General features: G+C 37.7%; 1 protein-coding gene across 4 annotated transcripts in view; it reads right to left on the bottom strand.

The window, feature by feature from the left end:
- ARHGAP21 (Rho GTPase activating protein 21) overlaps positions 1-19123 on the bottom strand; it is a 110869-nt gene that overhangs the window by 50338 nt on the left and 41408 nt on the right. For all 4 annotated transcript variants that reach the window (XM_027695726.1, XM_027695723.1, XM_027695727.1 and 1 more), the window contains exons 2-4: positions 16866-17048; positions 10913-10937; positions 244-336 (exon numbers count right to left, since the gene is read on the bottom strand). In XM_027695726.1, coding sequence (XP_027551527.1) covers positions 244-336; positions 10913-10937; positions 16866-17048 — 301 coding nt within the window. The remainder of the gene's footprint in view (positions 1-243; positions 337-10912; positions 10938-16865; positions 17049-19123) is intronic.

The following is a 19123-nucleotide window of genomic DNA, read 5'->3' as shown; positions in this document are numbered from 1 at the left end:
ACATATACTTATTCTTACCATTTTTAAGATAATAAACCAAAAACACTAAGACTGTAATGCCTTAATAAACACCACAGTGCCTTCAAGATGAAAAATCCTTGAGGACAATTTGAAAGAGATTTCAAGCTTGTGAAGGAAAGAACAAGGTTTAAATGGAAGATAGAACTATATGGAGAAACTTAAATCACAAATATTTTACATCATGTACACAAACATGCTATTGATGTCACAAAAGAACAGTACCTGTGCACAGTCCAGCTTCAAAAGCAGGTCCACCCTCTTTAACTTGTTTAACAAATATGGTATCCATTGGCTCCAGTCTATTTCTTTGTTTTCCTGAGGACGAAAGAATATTTAATAGCATTTCATTATACTGCCTTAATGTTTTTACTCTAAGAATATTTTGGGACATAATCCTACTCATACAGACCTATAGAGTAAGAAGTAATAATGTAAGCTAAAAAATGAAATTTTTAAATCTTTCTTTACAAGGAAAAAGCATAACATTGATTACAGTCCTCATGGAACTGTAATATTGATTTTCTAACAGTGTTTTTCAGGTGCTCCAAGATGAAGTAGAAAGCAACACATCATTCAAAGTAAATTATAATGTCTGGACATGCTGAACATATCCATAATTACACAACCTGGAAGTTAATCTACAGTAATTAGAAAACATGTACACCTGTATCTTCTTGCTTTCTCAATACACACTTAATTTCTATGCTTCCAGAAACACAGGTACCCTGTGCTTTTACACACATGTAACCAAAGCTGAGTAATTCTTAGTTAAGCAGCCACTGTTTCTGAATATCAAGACGGGAGGGAAGGTGGGTGTGTGTGCAGTAAAACAAACAAACAAACAAACACCACAAACAAAAAACTCCACAGTTATACTGCAGGCAAAAATAGTGTTGCTGAGCTACATCTCCACATAGCTGGAATAAATCATTTTACAGCATTTACACAGCTGCACTTATATAATTTTTATACCAGTGAGCTAAAAAAAAACAAAAACAACCCAAACCCTGCAAAAACGCAAACATGCAAGACTCCCCCACCCCTCCCAAAATAAATTATTTCCAGTCTGACAGAAAATGGCACTCAACCTAAATTTGTTCTACAGTGTTATCAGTGTCTCCTGACACCCCTACAAGGTCCAAACTGAAGCGCTCACAGAACCGGGGGCAGAACCTGGAAGGTCACAGCCAGATCCACACAGCCTCACAGTGCCAGTGCTGGCTTGAACAGCCCAGTCCCTCCCAACTCCAATCACCAGTTACTACCTTTGTTCCACACTCTAAGCTAAGGAAATGCCACCTTTGGAGGCTACATGATGAGCCAGCCTGGGGAACTGACATGGCATGAAAGTAAGCTTGGTCTGGGTTCCAGTTTACCAGGAAAACTTGGCATAGCTGAGACGGTGGTTTAAATGCAGAAAAAGAAGGAACAGCAGGAAAGAATAAAGGGATGGCTTAAAACTGGCACTGCTGATAAAAGAAACACTCCTTAGAACTGGAGTATTACGTTCTAATCATTTCTTCAGTGACTGACCTTTGACTTAGGCACAAATGGCACTGCTTTTGGAAGTACTTTCCCTACAGCTTTAAACATGCACATGTTTAATAAGCCACAGCAATACTTATTGAATATAAATAAGGTGCCCCCCTTACCCCTTTTCTTTAGTTCAGTTTCCATGTTGGAAAAGCTCATTATTTGAAAAACTTTAGTAAATTGCACAGAACCAGACTTCCCTCTGATTGATCCACATTTTTCAAATACAAGTTTTAGCCTAATGCCTTCAATTCTGCAACCTCTCAGTATCCTGCCATTTTACCACAAAACAGTTCAACAAAATGGCTTACTCATATGGCTCTAAATGGTCTTCCCAAAATAATTCCAGATTTTCAGAGAATAATCAAAAAGTTGATTTGATAGAATCAGATAAATACTATATATAAAGCAACTGAATTACAAACCCAGAAACTCCAGTTGGCAGCTCAGTCCCCAAATACTTTAAAATTTGATTAGTGGGACAGAGCTCCAAGACATACAAAATGCTCTTTGTGAACCAAAGTTAATATCTGTCATTTTTAATCTGCAGATTTAAATAGACACTGAACATATGATGGGTCTCGCCCTTTAAGAGGCAGCAATGTTTCAGCAAGTTCAGAGAAGCTCCAAGAATAATCTACCCGATGCCACGAACAAAAGGTTGTTTCAATGACTTAAAAGAGTGAAGTTAAAATACGACCTTTTATAGCAACACCAAACATCCTTCCCAGTGCTGCCACTTAATCTTTTACTGTAGAAACATACAGTCCCAAAAGGGACAAGAAAAATAAAAATAATGCAGCTCACATGACACATTTAATTTATAACACAATATCTGATAATTATAACCCAACACCAAGGAGCTAGGCTACCTCAGCTTCCTTTATAAAATACTCTTCAAAAAAATGTTAGTGGCCTATTGCTAGTTTGCTTAGTACTCAAACGCTCCTTTATACCTTGTCCATACCAGAACACACAAAGCAAGAGGTCAGGCAAATAAGGTTACTCCCATTCAGTATCCAACACAGAATTCCTTTAATACATTTCCCACTTCTGAGTAAGAGGGGAATCCTTTAATAATTTTTGGAGACCAGAGACTGCAGGTTTCACTGACATCTGACTTCTGACCTGTTGGCTACACCAAGAGGTTTTTCAACATTACAGGCACCCACTTGACATTTCCACAGTTATTTTATGGACCAATTGAGGAAGCTGATTACACATTAAACTTGGTTCTTTCTCCTACTTGCAGAAGGAGGATATATTGAACAGTCACTCTACTTCCAAAAAAGGTCCACCACCACCCTAAAGATCAATTTACGGGCAAAAAATTAGAAGGAAAGGTTAAAAATGTTTACATTTGCAGGTTCATTTTACAGCTCAGTAATACCCAAATACAAGTAAAGACAAGAAAAAAGCATAGAACTCTCAAGCTTTGGTAAATGAATATATGCTCTTCATTTCTCCTTGATCTTTTACATACTTGGATATGAACCAAATCTTTTTTTAAATCAGTAACATATAAATGAATTTCCTTGAATACATAGCCTCAAAGTGTACATTTATATTTTTAGTTTGAAACATAAGCAAAGCTAATGTTTTTTGACAGTAGGAGCTAATGATACGATCTTCAGACCAACTGAGGGGGAACAAATCTTGTAGACATGCACTCAATCATTACAGAAATAAATCTCAAGTAAAATGGATAATCTAATAACTCACCTCATGTCTCAAAATTTAACACTACTACACTCCAATTTAATAGTGTCTAAATCTCCATTGGGTCCTGCCCACATCCAACCATCAGGCAAAAGCAAGATGCTGTCCAAAAATGTGAACCTAAACTTCCCTTCTTCCAAACTCCACCAACAGTGGAACTTCTATATTAAGTTCTCCAGCTCTGCACTACATACTGTCAGGATTCACCATTTTCCTTTCTAATATTGATAAGCTCAATTTTTTGGAGCATGTCAGCAATTCCTTACAATATGATGCAACAAAGAACAGTAAAGCAGCTCAGACTACTAGTCTGTAAGACATGTAGCCTTATTTGCCAGTGCTTTTCCAGTGCTCATTGCTGCATATGATTTTGCCTTCTCCCTCCTTCTGCCTGCTTTTGTAAGCAATATTATAATTGAGCATTACATTGCAGGCTACCAGCAAATAGGACAATTTCTTCCAGATCTTCAACTGCAAGTGAGAAATAAGACATCATGAACACACAAAAAACAGGTAAAAGTGTGAGCTGCCAATAACACAACTCACGTGTGCAAGGAAACATCAATAGCCAGTACGTTTTTCATAACTCTACGCAAATCTTCTAATTGATCAGCCATTTTCAACCAAACATGCTACCTTCAATAACTAGTGAGATCACAGTAAAATCTACAAATTAAGATTGTTCTCTTTTTTCAACTGTGGTTCAAATTAATATAAAATAAAATTAAAAACTTTATTGATAATACATATCATAGAACAATTTATGATCTAACCTTTATAGTACTTGGATTTTTGAACTGAGACTACAAGTCCATACTGCCTTCACAGTCTGACAGTGGAAGTGGGTTTCTCATTGCAAAGTTACAAGGAAGCTTTCCTGACAAACGTTTAAGATGTCGGAAGTAGCAGAGGGCAGTACATTGCGCTAGCACAACCACTTCATTTGCAAAATAGTAAAATTCTAAAATGCTCTCCCTCTCCATGGTAAAAGGGAATATAAAAAAAAAAATTACTACTTCTAAACATAACAGTAGAAGTAAGACTAATTAACATTTTTAATTTACTTACTGTCAATCTGGGGGGTCACAACCAGTAAAACTTCTCTTAACTCCCTCAAACTTGACATAGAAATTAATTCTAGTTTAATCCCCTAAAAAGCTAGTTTGAAATACAGCTGCTGCAAGGAACATGAGTAGTAAGTATTATATAAAATGCAGTAGCCATGAGATAGTTTTTAAGGTAGTCTTTGCAGACCAGGCAGTATTACTACACTGCTCTGTGATTCACCTGGAAAACAAAATGACATGGCAGAAGTTATACTATCAAATCTACCAACACACTACACCACAGCAATAAGCACATAGTTTCTCTGTAGTCATTAACCTTCTGACACAAAACACAGTCAGATAAAAACACCTGAGTCATGAAGACTACACAAAAAGGGCACCTCCCCGACAAGCTTTACATTCTGGAGAGAAAAAAAAATTAAAAAAAAGAAAGAAACAAAAAAAAAATCCTGTGCTAAACAGCTACTGCTGACATAGCTCTTTCCTTCATTTTTACCTGCAGAGCACAAACCTACAAGTGTTGGGACACAGCAGAATACATACTCTCTTACAAAGTTTCTCCTAAGAACCCATTGCTTAAAAACATGCCATTCTCTTCCTAGATGGGAGGAAAACAAAATAAATCTTCTGCTCAGGACAGCTGAACTGTGCTTAGAATTCCTCATAACACAGGGATTGAATAAAGCCTACAGATTTCTGTTAAATAACCTTTTGCAGAACATTTTTACTCCCAGCCCTATGCTCAGCAGACAGCAAGAAGATGACTTTCATTTTTATATACTCAAGAATCAGCAGCCCAATTACCTCAAATCAGTAAATTAAGACCAGCTCTTACGTACATCTTTCTCTGACTCAAGAAGGAAGAATACTCCTCTTGAACATGAACATCTACAAGTATGCTTTTAGATATCCAAGGCATTTGAGCTCCATTGGTTCAACAATGCTGAGTGGCACTGATTCTTTGGGTGCCTTTCAGGCAAAAGGAAGGGAAATAGATACAGGGGGGCAAATGCTTCAAATTGATTAATGAATCAAAAACTTGCTAATCATTTCCCAAGCTACTCAAAACGAGACTGCTGAAAGTATAGCAGAGGTTACATTTATTAACTGAAATTTCATTTCATTAAATATAAATCACAAAACTGTCAAGATTACATTTAACTATGAGAGTTCCACTAAAGACAATTATGGATATTATAATCTGCGAATTGAATTTCATACATAGTAAGCATTTCTCCACTAGCAATCCATTGCAGAAGAGGAGCCCAAAGGTCCCACCCCAGCCCAACAGAGCTTATTTCATCCACTGCCAAGCACAAAATAACTCAACAGAAAAACACTAACAAAAATAAAGTGCCAAGGATAAGCCTCTGAAAGAGCATAATAAGTAAATTAGTGTTGTTGAGTCATTTAGCAGAGAAACACCTGGCATTCAACTCTCTGATACAGGAAAAGTACACCCTCATTATTCAAAGCACCCCTGGCATTTTGATTAGATAACTCAAAGTTGGTACTACTTCTTTTGCTTACTTTCCTGTTAAACCATTTGACTAATACAATCTCAACTCAATCTTCCTGGCAAGGTGGGGGTAGAGAGGAAAAATAATCTGGTGTTGTTATGGAAAACATGTAACACAGTCTCAACTTAGTTACAAACCCTCCAAAACTGCATTTTCCCATTGCATTATTTGCCAAAACTATTACTTTTTTAAATTCTCTTAAATCTAAAATGAAACCTCTTCAAATTTAAAATTTAAGCTATGATTAGTCTAGAGGATTTACTTTAGTGCTTAGATAAGCACAGACCCACACAATTTAGATCTGTTGTAGTGAACCTACAGTCTCCCTTAAATCCATGGAAATTACACTTGTGTTTTTATTAAAATTCAAAGATGATTTGAACTCAACAGTAATCACTGAGAAACATTATGCATGTGACAAGTTGGAAGGTCAATCTGCTGGACATTCTGGAAGAACTATAAAGGAACAAGAAATCCTCAGGCTCTGGTCTCAGTAGAAAACTAAATGAGCCCTCTTTTAGCATTCTCAACATTTGGGTGTTAAAAAATGTTAGATTCAAGAGGGCAATTTAGGATAGTGGCACTATCCTAAAGCATTAGTCTGTTGCCTTTTACTCCTAATTCTATTAACATACACCTTAGATCATATCATCCCAGCAATTTATGACCTTTCAAATACTTGCTTTCAACATACATTTTCTTGTTCCTTATCAACCTTGTTCCCATCATCACAGGCACAATATGTTTATTTAATAACAGATAGAACCAACAAACCATGATGCTAAAAAGCATGGGATTAAATTAAATCCTGGGAGAACACTAACTACCTTACAGAAATCAAGAGTCTGTTTAAAGAAATGGAGCATCAAAACTCCAAGCCTTATGTAAGCGGCAGTAAGGAATAAAAAGGAACAAAAATGCTTTCCTGCATTTTTTCCACCCTTCCCCCAAAGGCTCTACATCATCACAGCAGACTTGCAGAAGTGAAGAAGCACAGATAATAAATTGGAACTATTTAGCTTAGACAACTGAAGGGTAGAAAGTTTAACCCATATTTAGGCACACTAAAAAAAAATAGCCTGTTGATCACAGTTTAACGTTCTAGAACTCTCAGTGAAAACAGATGTCTAAAATCTCATTAATGAGCTGCTATTTGCTATAGATATTTCTACATAGAAATAGAGATTAACATATGAAAAGCAAGAACATCATATTAAAAAAAAAGATACTGGTTTATAATGATATTGGAATCCCAGGCACTGTGTTAAACACAAAATAGCTTAGTTCTCATGAAATATCAAATTTCTTTCAGTCTATTTCTTTATGCTTATCACCGTTTACTTTAAGAATGGCCACCAAGTCAAATGTTTTTGAGGAAAAACCTGTTTTGGGACAATATACAAGAACTACCAACCAATTTCATATGTACTAAACTTGTATTTTGGCATCTAGAGTTTTAAATAATGTTTGAAGGACAACAACATATAGAATCATACTTAGTGCACAATGAAACAGCATGGAAACATTTTTCTCCAGCACCATTTACCACATGTTGACAATACAAGTTTTTAATAAGTAATACTACTGTTTTTACTAGGTGTAGGTATTTTTGAGTTTGTCTCCAAATATTCCTAATATGCTCTCCTGGGAGACTTTTACCTGCGAGATACCACTTCAATAAATAACTGCATATTGCAAAACGGCAATTCCAGAAAATAAGAATACTTATTTGAGGATGATAAACCATCCTCAAAATACATGAAATAAATACTCCAAGTTATTTCTTGGAATAATAACTCCAAGAAATACTTAATATAGGCTGATAAGTATAACAGAAATTCTCAAGAAAACAGTAGAAGCTGATAAAAGTTTTCCAGCAAAGAATCCACTGTGGGAGATCTGCATCTTCTGATAAGGTGCACCTCTTACAGAAGCATTTTAATGAATTGGCTTAAGGTCAACAACCTGGTGCAGAGAAAGTATGAGAGAACTGAAAACTTAAAAATAGTAACTATAAAATATTTAGGGTAAATCTGTTGTGATGCCCTTCCAGCAGATAAAAGGGTGCTAAAGTCCCCAAGGAGGAGCAGGACATGCATATGTGACTCTTCCACCATTGGTCTCAGGAAGCCTTGGCTACTTCTTTCATTAAAGGGCAGTAGCAGACACTGCCCACACAGGGTCTGCCCACGAATCCTGATCATAAGCTCTAAGCCAGCTCCCCACCCATCCTAAGCCAGAGCTCCATGCACTCCTGCTGTTCCCTCACAACTTGACAAGAAAGATAATTCCAACTCCATACTGTCCCAACCTGTCCCTCCCAAAGTGCCTGTAGCACCCACTGCAGCACCCTAGCCCTCTCCTGTTGGATATCCCACCCCCTTCCTGTGATCCCAGTGAGATCATAGCACTGCTACTGAGTGCAGATCTCCAACACCTGGTTGCCCCCCAAGCTGCACGTGAGTGCATAGAGGCTTCAGAGAGGCCCTGAAAAAGGCATGAGAGCTCTCCTCATCTCCCCATATTGTCCTGTGGACACACTCTTGTTCATGTACATACACTTGAGGTGGTCCACTTCTGTCCCAGCTGCTGACCATGAGGTGTCTCCTGTCCACTGCATCCTAACCCCTTTGCTTGACAACTCAATCCTGTTTTTTGGCCATCACCTCCATCCCAGTTAGAGCTCTTCTGGACAAATCTGCACTACCTCTTATTCTAAATGCTTTGAAACCTTACTGCTTATCAAAAGTAAGATTAATGCAAGCCATGAGCATGATCTAATTATATACTAAATTCTACATGAGAATATAAGACCCTATAAAAATATTTCTTTCACTGTTAGAATACATCGAATCTGGTACACACTTTTATCTCCTGCCCTCTAGGCTTAATTAGGTACTCTGCTCCTTCAGAAAAAAATATTCAAGTGCTCTCAATAAAAGGCAATAGCAATAGAGATGCTTTTCTCCCATGCACCTAATCAAATATATAAATGCTGAATCTGATAAAAAGCCTCAAGGTAAGCTTAACCTACAAAAAGGGCAAAGCAAAAGGGCAAAATCTTCACTGAAAACGAATAAAAAAAAGATACTCTTGCACTGGCACACACTGCTTCACAAAAATCAAAAGCTTGAATCCCCTTAGCTTAGTCTTTCAGACAGGAAAGCCCAAGTGAATTAAGTGAATTATCATTCACAAACTTCAAAAGGAGCGTGTTTATCAACGGGATGTTTGCCCTGTTCATTACGGCAGGGCTTCACAGAGGCAGGTTTTCCAAGCTCGGCTGCAATGCCTGGAATGCGCCACTGGGTGGCTCCAGCGCACGGCCCCTGCCGCTCCCTGCCCGGCCCCGAACGCGGCCCGATCCCGTGTCCCGGTGAAGGCTCAAAGAATACTTGTGATAACCCTTCACAGACCTTGGGGCGTAAGGGTGTACCTGCTGTTGCTGAATAAACATCACGTTTGTGAACATCCAAAATGAGATGTGCGCTTTTCCTGATTTTCTCCCCACGAGCTGCCTACTCAGCTCATTTGGGAACAGGAGCAACTTGCAGCAATCTAAATAGAAACAGTTTCACCCCCTTCCGCCCCCAAGGATCACACTAAATGCTGGAGAAAAATGTCATATAGACTTTGTCCCATTTTGTTATTTTTAAAGGTGTAATACACAAAACTGGTAGGTTAAGTTCTACTGGCACCTAACATCCTCTGCCCCACAGTCTTCTCTTTCCAAGAGTACAAGTCAAGCCTTCTCTCGTTAGTGAGAGTGCTGTTACCTTTTCAGAGCGCTTTTTTGTGCCCTCTCATCAGTATTTCAAGCCATACAACATACTAGGCTGCCATAAATAAGCAACAGTTGAGCTGTGATTCATAGTTTAAGTAGCTACACAAAAATTTCCAGAAAGTAATCTTGTTCCCACCTGCACAGGTCTCATTGTGAACCAAAGAAATATTTCTTTACTGCTGTTCCTCTACTGAAAAATAGATCTCAGATAACATTTTAGATAAACAGAACTACGTAACGTCTTTAGATGATTGAGTTCTCCCTGTGAGAAGAAGAAGAATACCACAGAACTCCTTTCTCTAGACCACAAGTGGTATCTTCCATACTGGTTTGGCACAGCTCATCAACTCCCTTCCCTTCCTAAAGGAATCTGCCTTTTCTTTTTGTATGTCAAAACAGATAAAGAATGTTTCAAGTTTAGGGAGTGATAAGGAGTAGGAAGAGATTAACTTTTCACTGTTTAACACACAGGTGATGACAGCCGAGCAAAACTAGGAGGATGAAATGGATGAATCCATCTGCTTCCAAGAGAAAACTAAGAAAGTTCAAATAAATTCATATTTCCCAGAATGCTTCCAATATATCACAGCTAAACAAAGAAAACGGAAACAGAAGTTCAGAAATGTCCTCTGTCTTCCAACTAAACAAGGTATTTCAAAATACACCAAAACCAGGAGCTACAAATCATAACCCACCAGTAAAACAAGCACTCAGCCAGTGTTGCCATCCAGCTTCGAGCAGGTTTGTCCCCAGGGAGCTGCACTGCTCTGCCAGGTGAAGCACAAACTGAAGTCCTGCACATTGCACTCACAATGCAGCTGATCCCGCCTCCCATGTGTACCTTCCCATCGTGATAGACTGGGAAAAACAGAAAGTGGGTGGGCTCCTAATCTGAAAACCCAGTTTCCTTAAATCAACACATTTTTCACCCTTTTAAGGAAACAGTAAGGTATCAGCAAAATGGATGCATGGATGAGAAAATAGCTAAATACCAAAGAGAAATTTTAATCAACTGGGATGGAAATATTTTACAAAAAGTAAGTTAATGTGTGAATTAAGATAGAGAGCAGACATAGGCAATGTGAGAGGGAGAAAGCTATACAAATGGAGCGGAACTGACTGGCATAACCTAGAAATAAGTGACTAATCAATCAATGCTCACACTGAAGTGAATTTAAATTTCAGACTCTTAAGTAGTGATTGAAGTCTATTACACAGATGAAGCATTCAATATATTGGATCTATGAGAGAATAAAAGCAAGACATACCTTGTCTATTCCCATTCTCTTCATCCTAAGGAGGAAGAAAGAGCGCATATTAAAAATTCAATAAATGGAAAAAAATGCACAGGCATCTATAAGATATAAAGACTTGAAGTGAACTTGTAAGGTTAAGTCCAGTACCTACTTTTTCCACAACTACTCAACTTAGAGAATTAAAGCTTTTATTCTGAGAATGTAGAGTAATAGCTATTTTAAAAACAACTAAGCACAGTCCTATGAAACATCCCCCCAGAAACAACATGAACAGCATTATGTGAAAACAAATGTACCAAACACATGAAACACTGCCATGAAGCCTAATACTGCACTGTGTGTTCTTGCAAGCATGTTTCACCCTGAAATCCAGGCAGGAAAGGTTACACTTTAATCGTCTAAGGACTCAAAGCTAAATATGCAAGAGATACAAAATATTTTGTAAGCAAGGTCTGAACATGCTTCCCAAAATTTGAATGTTTTTGTTTTGCACTCAGTACTACTGTCTAGGAAAAACTATGTACCCCAAACACTATTTAGTAATAACCTTGAAGAGTCTCCTTCTGCTCACTGAACTATATATACACAATCATAACTACCAGGTATCACTGACAGTCCTACAAAACAACACCATCACAACCAAAACCCCAAAGCAAAAACAACAAACAAAACCCCCAAACAACAACAGAAACACAACAAAAACCAAACAAAACCACACAAACCAACAAACCCCTAACCACATCCACCCCCCAAAATCATATAACTAGAAAGTACTGATGGAAAATGGCATGCTTAAACTAAAAAAAATATTACTTAAATACTTTCTAGTCAATATTTCAGTATGAATTAAAGATCAGGGTTAATCTTGTCTACAAAATTCTATGGTTTAAGAAGCACAGTTTAAGTATGGAAAAACTTGCGTTCTGAATTGTAACCTTCATGGAGTAATAAACGTTCAATCTAAATACAATTTCTTAGATTAATATGTACTATTTAGACAGTATTTCTGACAATTCACCTCAGCTAATTAGAACAGCTTTGTCCTGAAGGAACGAAGGAGCAAGAAGATGATCCCAGAAATAATTTTCATCTGGATATTTCCTCCTACTTTTAAATGGACTAATTCCAAATTTCTAGGTATTTTGCATTTAAAGACAAAACACTACGTTTTTCATATTAAATATTCTCAAGGCAACTGTACACTCAACTGAGCGATCCATTCAGGAGAGAAAGACTTGAAGAAAGAGAGGGAATAAGACCTGGATATTAATACTATATAATCACGAGGATGAGACCAGCCTGTCCTAGGAGCAATAGATTTCTTGTGACACATACAAAAGTTCTATTGGAGCTTTGTAAGATACTACAGAAAGGCAACTTTAAGGAAGAGAGAAACAATAAAAGAACTCCCCCAAACCTGAAACACTGAGTTAACAGAAATCTGGCACTCATCCTACTTTGAAAAAGCCATGGTAATTATCACTGCCACTAGAACAGTGTATTCCCTAAGTTGGAGAGTCCTGTCTGCTCTATACTTGGGTAACAGTGGCACACTAGAAGACAAATACTATTGACTGCTTACTCCTGAAGCCCTTAACAGTCAGCTGAACTCCCATCAGCAGTGAAGAATTATATAAGGCTAACATCTGCATGTCTCTACCTGCCACCAAAGCACTGAACTGAAAAAAACATCTTTACGACTTGAAATATTAGAGCTCATAGTCTGGAAAATCTGGGTTACATGTATGGGAGGGTACTTGGTTTGATGCTACTTAACAAAAATTTTTGGAAGTGAAAAGTTAGCTAATATAGACATGCTGTAAATTACTAAATACTGCAATAGGCTTGTCAGTTTGTCACTGGCTATGCAAAGCTCTGTTTTAGAAGACAGCTGCAAAACATTAGTTTTCCATGGTATCAAGCCAATGAGCTCAGGCCTTGAAAAATAGAACGGATGCTTTATAATGGAAGTGTTTTAAAACCAGCTTTCCCTCCTACATTCACCTCTTACACACTGCAAAATATTAGTATATGCTGCATTCATACCTGAAGAGAAGGTTTTCTTTTATCACTTATTTGCTTCTCAGACAAACGGAGAGACTCAGGAGAACAAACTTCTCATGCAAAAGTAGCATCTGATTCTAACAAATCCTAATAAACATCTGATGCTAAAAGCATTATGTAACTGTGTTTTTTTGCAATGCTAGCTTAAGAAATCTTCCATACACTCTTTATTCTCTTTCTTAAGGGAAAGGTGACATGGGAAGCAAGGAGGATACATAATGGGTTATTCCTGAATGTGCAGCTATTCCCAGTTTGGTGTGTGTCCCCACATAAGCACAGCCAAGTACTTTTGCCAAAATGAAATGTGTTAAACCGCAGCCTCAGTCTCCAAGATCATCTTTCACACCGTCCTTCACACAGGGCTGTCCTTCTCAACAGGACCTACCAGACAACACTTTCTTCCATAACCCTTCTCTATCACAATGTTTATAAATCAGTTAATTAATACCAATTACGAGAGAGAGACCTGCAGTGTTACGTACATACTGAATGTTAAATGAAATTAGATATAATATAAAAATATTATATATATAATAAAAATATAAATTAAATATAACATACTCCTATTTAGTTTTAAAATATGCAGAGATCCTTCCCTGAATTGATTATAATCAATCATTTTCAATCATTTCAATGACAGCAAGTATGGTCTGTTATCCAGTCAGATGTGAATATAAATGGAGAAAACAGAGCTTTATGGATGCCCCTCATATTCAAGCCACTGTCACCTTGTCACTCCTTCCCTGTAGAGAGCTCCTCAGGACAACACACAAAAAGGCCTTCCAACTGAACATATTTTTTATTACACCAACTAGCACTCTGAACTTCTCAAAATTTAAATAACATCCCAACACCTCAAACACACCTAGGCAGGACAGGTTCTTATATATTTTTATTAAAGTAATGCCCACTCTTCTCCACTCAATACATCCTTTAGGGTGGAGATCTTTGCTTCCAAGAAAAGTCACCTCAGTGGCTTTCGAAGTTGCAGTATTCTCCAGCCTGTCAAAAACATGGAATATCCAATTGTGGTGTGATCCTTACCACATCCTGCAGGCTTAAGAACATTATGCTCTCTGTCCTAGAGATGCCACTGTTCCCCCCTTGTTAAGAGTCTTGTCCTTTTCTTCACAGAGGATTCCACCTGATTTGTCAACAGCTTTTTCAAGCACACAAACTGCAATCAACATGAGCAGAACTTCTAATGGGGACATTTTCATGATATATTTCTGAATTGGAACAAAGACTAGCTATTAAAAAAATAAAAACCACATATACACACAAAGAATGTGGAAAGATTGTTTGAAGGAAAGCTCTTTTAGATGCTTTTTTTTCTTTTCACTACCTCTACCGGTTTATGTTGATTTGCAGTAAAATGTAGAGATCTTAGGGCAAGCTTACCTTGTGGAAAAAAATTTAAATAAATGAATAAACAAATGAAAATCAAAGGAGCTAGAATGCAAAGCCTTCTCTGGGGTAAAAAAAGACCTCTGCATTGATCTAGAGGGTAAGCACCAGCATCGGGTTGACACTTGTGATAACAGAAGGGCTGTGGCTCTGAGAAACAGGCAGGAGATTTGAGTAACTCCGGCTGTTATGTCAATGGCATCTTCAACTTCCAGCTGTAATATCTGCCTTACATCAGAGGGGATCACATGCATTCTTAGGGGTGAAGAAGGGACAAGGCTACTGCAAGATTCAAGACACTCAGAAAACCAAATCATATTCATCGTTATTATACTCCCTTTAAGGTGTGCAAAACGAAACATCTCTGACTTCCAAGGCCCTTACAATTTTGATCAATGAGGAAAGAGAGGAAAGGTGTTTGAGCCTAGAATTTATGACAGAGACCGTAATCAGCTGGTAACCAATAGGATCTTTGATCGAATAAGAATTGCAGAGAAATCAGATTTGCCTCATTTAGGATCAGGCTGACAATAGGTGAATTTCATTTCTTCATACCATAACTTAGGTACATAGATTTCTATAAAAGCCACCTTATGAAGACTCAGGAGTAATAATTTGGACAATCTGTTCTTTTTTTTGCTCCATCTCATGGACATTAAAAGGAAGAAAAGAGAATATAACCTCTCAAGTTAATTTAGAGAAGTACTGACTAGGCTCTGTCCAAACAAACCTTATCATCTTTACATAAAACTGAATCCGTGAATAAAGGTACCTGTTCATCCAACTACCTCATTATTTGTTTTTCAAAACCAGACAGAAATAGGAATGAATTAACCAGATTCAGACATATCAGAGAAGAAATAGAGGATAAAAAGAAAAAGCATTAAGACCTTTCTTGCAGAAAAAGAGGGGAGTTAGAGCTTCAAGACATCTTGAGATTTACAGGTATCAGGCTCACTGTGTACTGCTTGGGCCTCTCTCAGAAACCATCAGGTATAAATGAGAGAGGAAGGACTGACATTTCTTTTTTATATTGCCCTTCTTTGTGCCTGTCTCCTTTTGCATGTGAAAAACATACTGACCTCTTCAGAGTCATCTAGTGATGGCTTTCTTCCAGAATGTATTCAGTCACTTCTTAGTTAAGGAGGTTAATCCTGCTCATGCTGTTTATTTTCATCCTCAGCATGAAGAGGGGCTCTTGCTGGGAGATGCTAACAAGTCCACGCAGTTTGTTCTGCTCAAGGCTAAGGTTTCCCCACCCTCCTTCCTCTGTTTCACACTGGAATTCAACCAGAGATTGCTATAACCTATGTTGAAGGACAGAAACGTTGAGATCACCTGATACTGCTAACAGTCTCAGTTCCATATAACTTCAGTGAGTCATTGTTGAGAGAAAAAATCTGGGCACTCAAGTGCAGGCCGAATAGCTGAAGTTAACTGGAAAAATGTGCCAGCTTTCTCCTGTAAAGCTTTTTCTACTTCTAAAGAAATCTTATAGCCACCAAGGACAGGCAAAGAAAGACAACTTTAATGAAAGATTCCTGCAGAGATGCGTGAGTCAATTAGCTTCGTGCTCTTTCAGGAAAGTTTCAATACCCATTCCCCAGCTTGCTAAGAATCTATTCCTCTGCCTAACTGGAAAAGCAAAAGCAAAACTGAGAGGTGGCATTGATTATGAAAACTTTTACACCTGATGACTTTAAAACGAGCAAATCTTATTTGAACTCACTAGGAAACACCCTCTCTCAATATTAAAATTCTCAGTATTAAATGGACTTTTTCTCAACACCTGGTACTACAGCAGCTTTCAAAAGGTTCGGTCACATAAGAGAATATGTACACTCTTTGAGCAAGGCAGATCAATTAGCGACTTAACATTTAGATCTACTTGTTTTAAATAAAAAAATGTAAAATACTTTAAGGAAGTTGTTCTTTAATGTAGGCCTGTATATATTTTGTATATATCTGTCTCTTGACTAACAGAGAAGTGCAGATGTTGTTCTTTTCAGCACAAAGAACATAACACAGAAACACAACTAGTCTTTCTAATGTACATTAATTTTAGGATACTCATTTAGAAACTAAGGCAAACTAATGTTTCTTCATCTCTTAGTATGATGGTATGACAAACTTCAATTTGGGGAGGTGGGGAACAACAACAACAAAGAAGAAATCCAAACCTCACACCCTTTAAGTCTACACTTCAAAAGATGTACAAACTAATTAATGACACTGGCTTTGGGTAAAAAAAAAGGAAAAAAATCTGTACAGAGAAGTATTTTCATATTCTGCAATGACCACTGGTCTTACCCATGGTACAAATATTTTTAACAGACTGACATGCTCAGTCATCCACCTTACACACGAGGGATCTTTCATCTGTGTAACACAGATCTACAAATACATTTACTTCCAAGTAAGCTGGATTTTTGATCCTAAATGGTACACGGCTATAAATTAAGTGCATTAGTTGTGCACAAGTAATTTCACTTACTTTAAAAGAAAACTGCACTGCAGATTCTGGAGGGTAAACTATGAAGTGTCTTAAGGTGAAGCCAAAACCCTGAGATGTCCTCCTCAGCACGACAGTTTTGGGACCAGGCCAAGAGAAAGTTTCTTCCTCCTCCGATGGTGATATAGCTTCACTCTGTTCTTTTCCATCTTTATTTTTTGATGCCTAGAATAGAAAAAGACATGCATAGAAGTTTTAATTTGGATCATTGAAAAAAAGAAGAAAACAAGAATAAAAATTCCTAAACATTCTCGTACACTTGAAAATAGAATTTCTCCCCCATAACCAAAATAACTTGATGATCACTACTACTTTCAAATGAAATGTCTATTGTAAAGCAGCATCCCTTACAGCATTACACCTCTGGTCATACTGCACACAGAATAAGTCTTAAATTTTAAATGGAGCTAGATATGAAAAAGTCAACATACAACAATGAAAGACTTGAATGAACCACAACAAATGTGTACAGCTTTGTGTGTTTTATTTGCTTTCTATTTAGAGACAAACATGTGACTTCTGGGTCCCAATTTTTGGGTGCACACATCTCACACACTTAAGTACAAAACAAACTTGTCTTTTCCTCACTTAAATGCAGGTACGATTTTCTCCACTAGTATGTCCTCACTTAATACAAGTAAAACAGAACTGCAGAACACATACAATTGGTTAGGTTTCTTCAGCAAGACACTTCTCCTCTACTCATATCTATTACTTCGCCTTTGTTTTTTCCACCCTTAGTTAATTCCTCTGAACATTTCAGTATGCAAATTCTAAATACAAAAGTAAAAACGTCTCATTTCCTTTTACAGTCCTACTATAATCCCTCCTGTCATGCAGAAATAAGCCACCTTGTTGGTTTTCTTTTTTTTCTTACGGGCAATTTTATATACCTACGACTCAAGAAACATATGATTATTATTAAAATATTTATCTTCTCAGCCTTATATGAAATCTTCCATTTCAACTTTCAAAGTGTCACACCACACATAACATTTCAAATCAGAAGCAGGAGACATACAAAGAAAGCATGCAAAATCCTATGACCCTCCTCTAAAGATCCCAGTTAAACGATGCGTGAAACAAATTTAGATACCAGAGCCTATACCCTATTCAAAGGGTATTCAAACAGAAATAATAGCCTTCTTGTCCTCCAGTAGCTCTGCTGCTGTGGCTCAGCAACTGGCTGATACGTGTCAGAATTTACTGCCTGGTTTTCTCCCTGGCCTGCTCCAAAATAATCTCTTTTGCTTCAGTCTTACAGCTGGTATCTTGAACTGCAGTGCTTGTTGGCAAGGTGGGCTCAGCCAACTCCAACCAACATCTACAGAGAAGACAATGCATTTCCACCCTAACAAGGGTAAACGTTGCAGCTCCTTGATGAGATAGTTAACCTGCCAGAACAACATTCTGCATTCAGGTATGTAAAGCATAACACACTTCTCACAGATGCTAGTTTGTCCTCAGAAACCCACATCTTATTATGTCCATAAATACTAGCCAGTGCTCCCTACCTCCAACAACCCTGTTTTCAGCAAGAAAAAAAACCATACAAATCGAGAAGAGTCTTGGTGCTACAGCCAAGGCAAGAAATTGAGCTGCTTCTGAAACAAAAAATACAGAGAATCCAGAGCACCCTGACAGGGTCCTGCTCTTCCAAACAGCCTGGAAGGATTATCAGCAGATTTGGAAAAGAACAGTTATAAATATCAAGGACACTGTCTCAGCCTAGACTGTCCTCATATATCATCTTCATTCATGTTCTAAAGTGTTAGTGTGAAAAGACTGTGCAACTAGATGACTAACGAATGAAAAATTAGTGAGCACTGTGGGACTGCAGAGATGAGTGGCTTGAGTTTCAAGTTCAAACAGTGCAGAGATTAAGGTAAAACTTAGATGGTCCTTTAGCCTAAGGATGGGGTTTGTTACTGAGAGGTGTTCCCAACCACTCTGTTCAGCTTCTGAACATGACAGCATTTTACAGTTCTGCACAAATAAATGTCCCTTCTCCGGCTTTCAGTCTCAGGACATGAGCAGAAACTGGAGCCAGTAAGAACATTTTGATCCTAGTAAATTGGCAAAAGAAATAGTTCCTAATAAAAAAAAAAAATCACTGACCTCTGAAAAATGACAGTGATTTCCTCTGTTAAGTGACGGGCAGCAACCCATCTATTTAATATTCCCTTGCAATCTTTTGTTTCTCCTCTCAGATTTTTATAGGTAATGTGCGATGCAAAGTT

This window comes from Neopelma chrysocephalum, unplaced genomic scaffold (genome assembly GCF_003984885.1).
Source record: "Neopelma chrysocephalum unplaced genomic scaffold, ASM398488v2 Primary Assembly neopelma1_102, whole genome shotgun sequence".
Taxonomy (NCBI): domain Eukaryota; kingdom Metazoa; phylum Chordata; class Aves; order Passeriformes; family Pipridae; genus Neopelma; species Neopelma chrysocephalum.
Note: the sequence above shows the minus strand (reverse complement) of the source record. Positions and strands in the feature narration are given on the sequence as shown.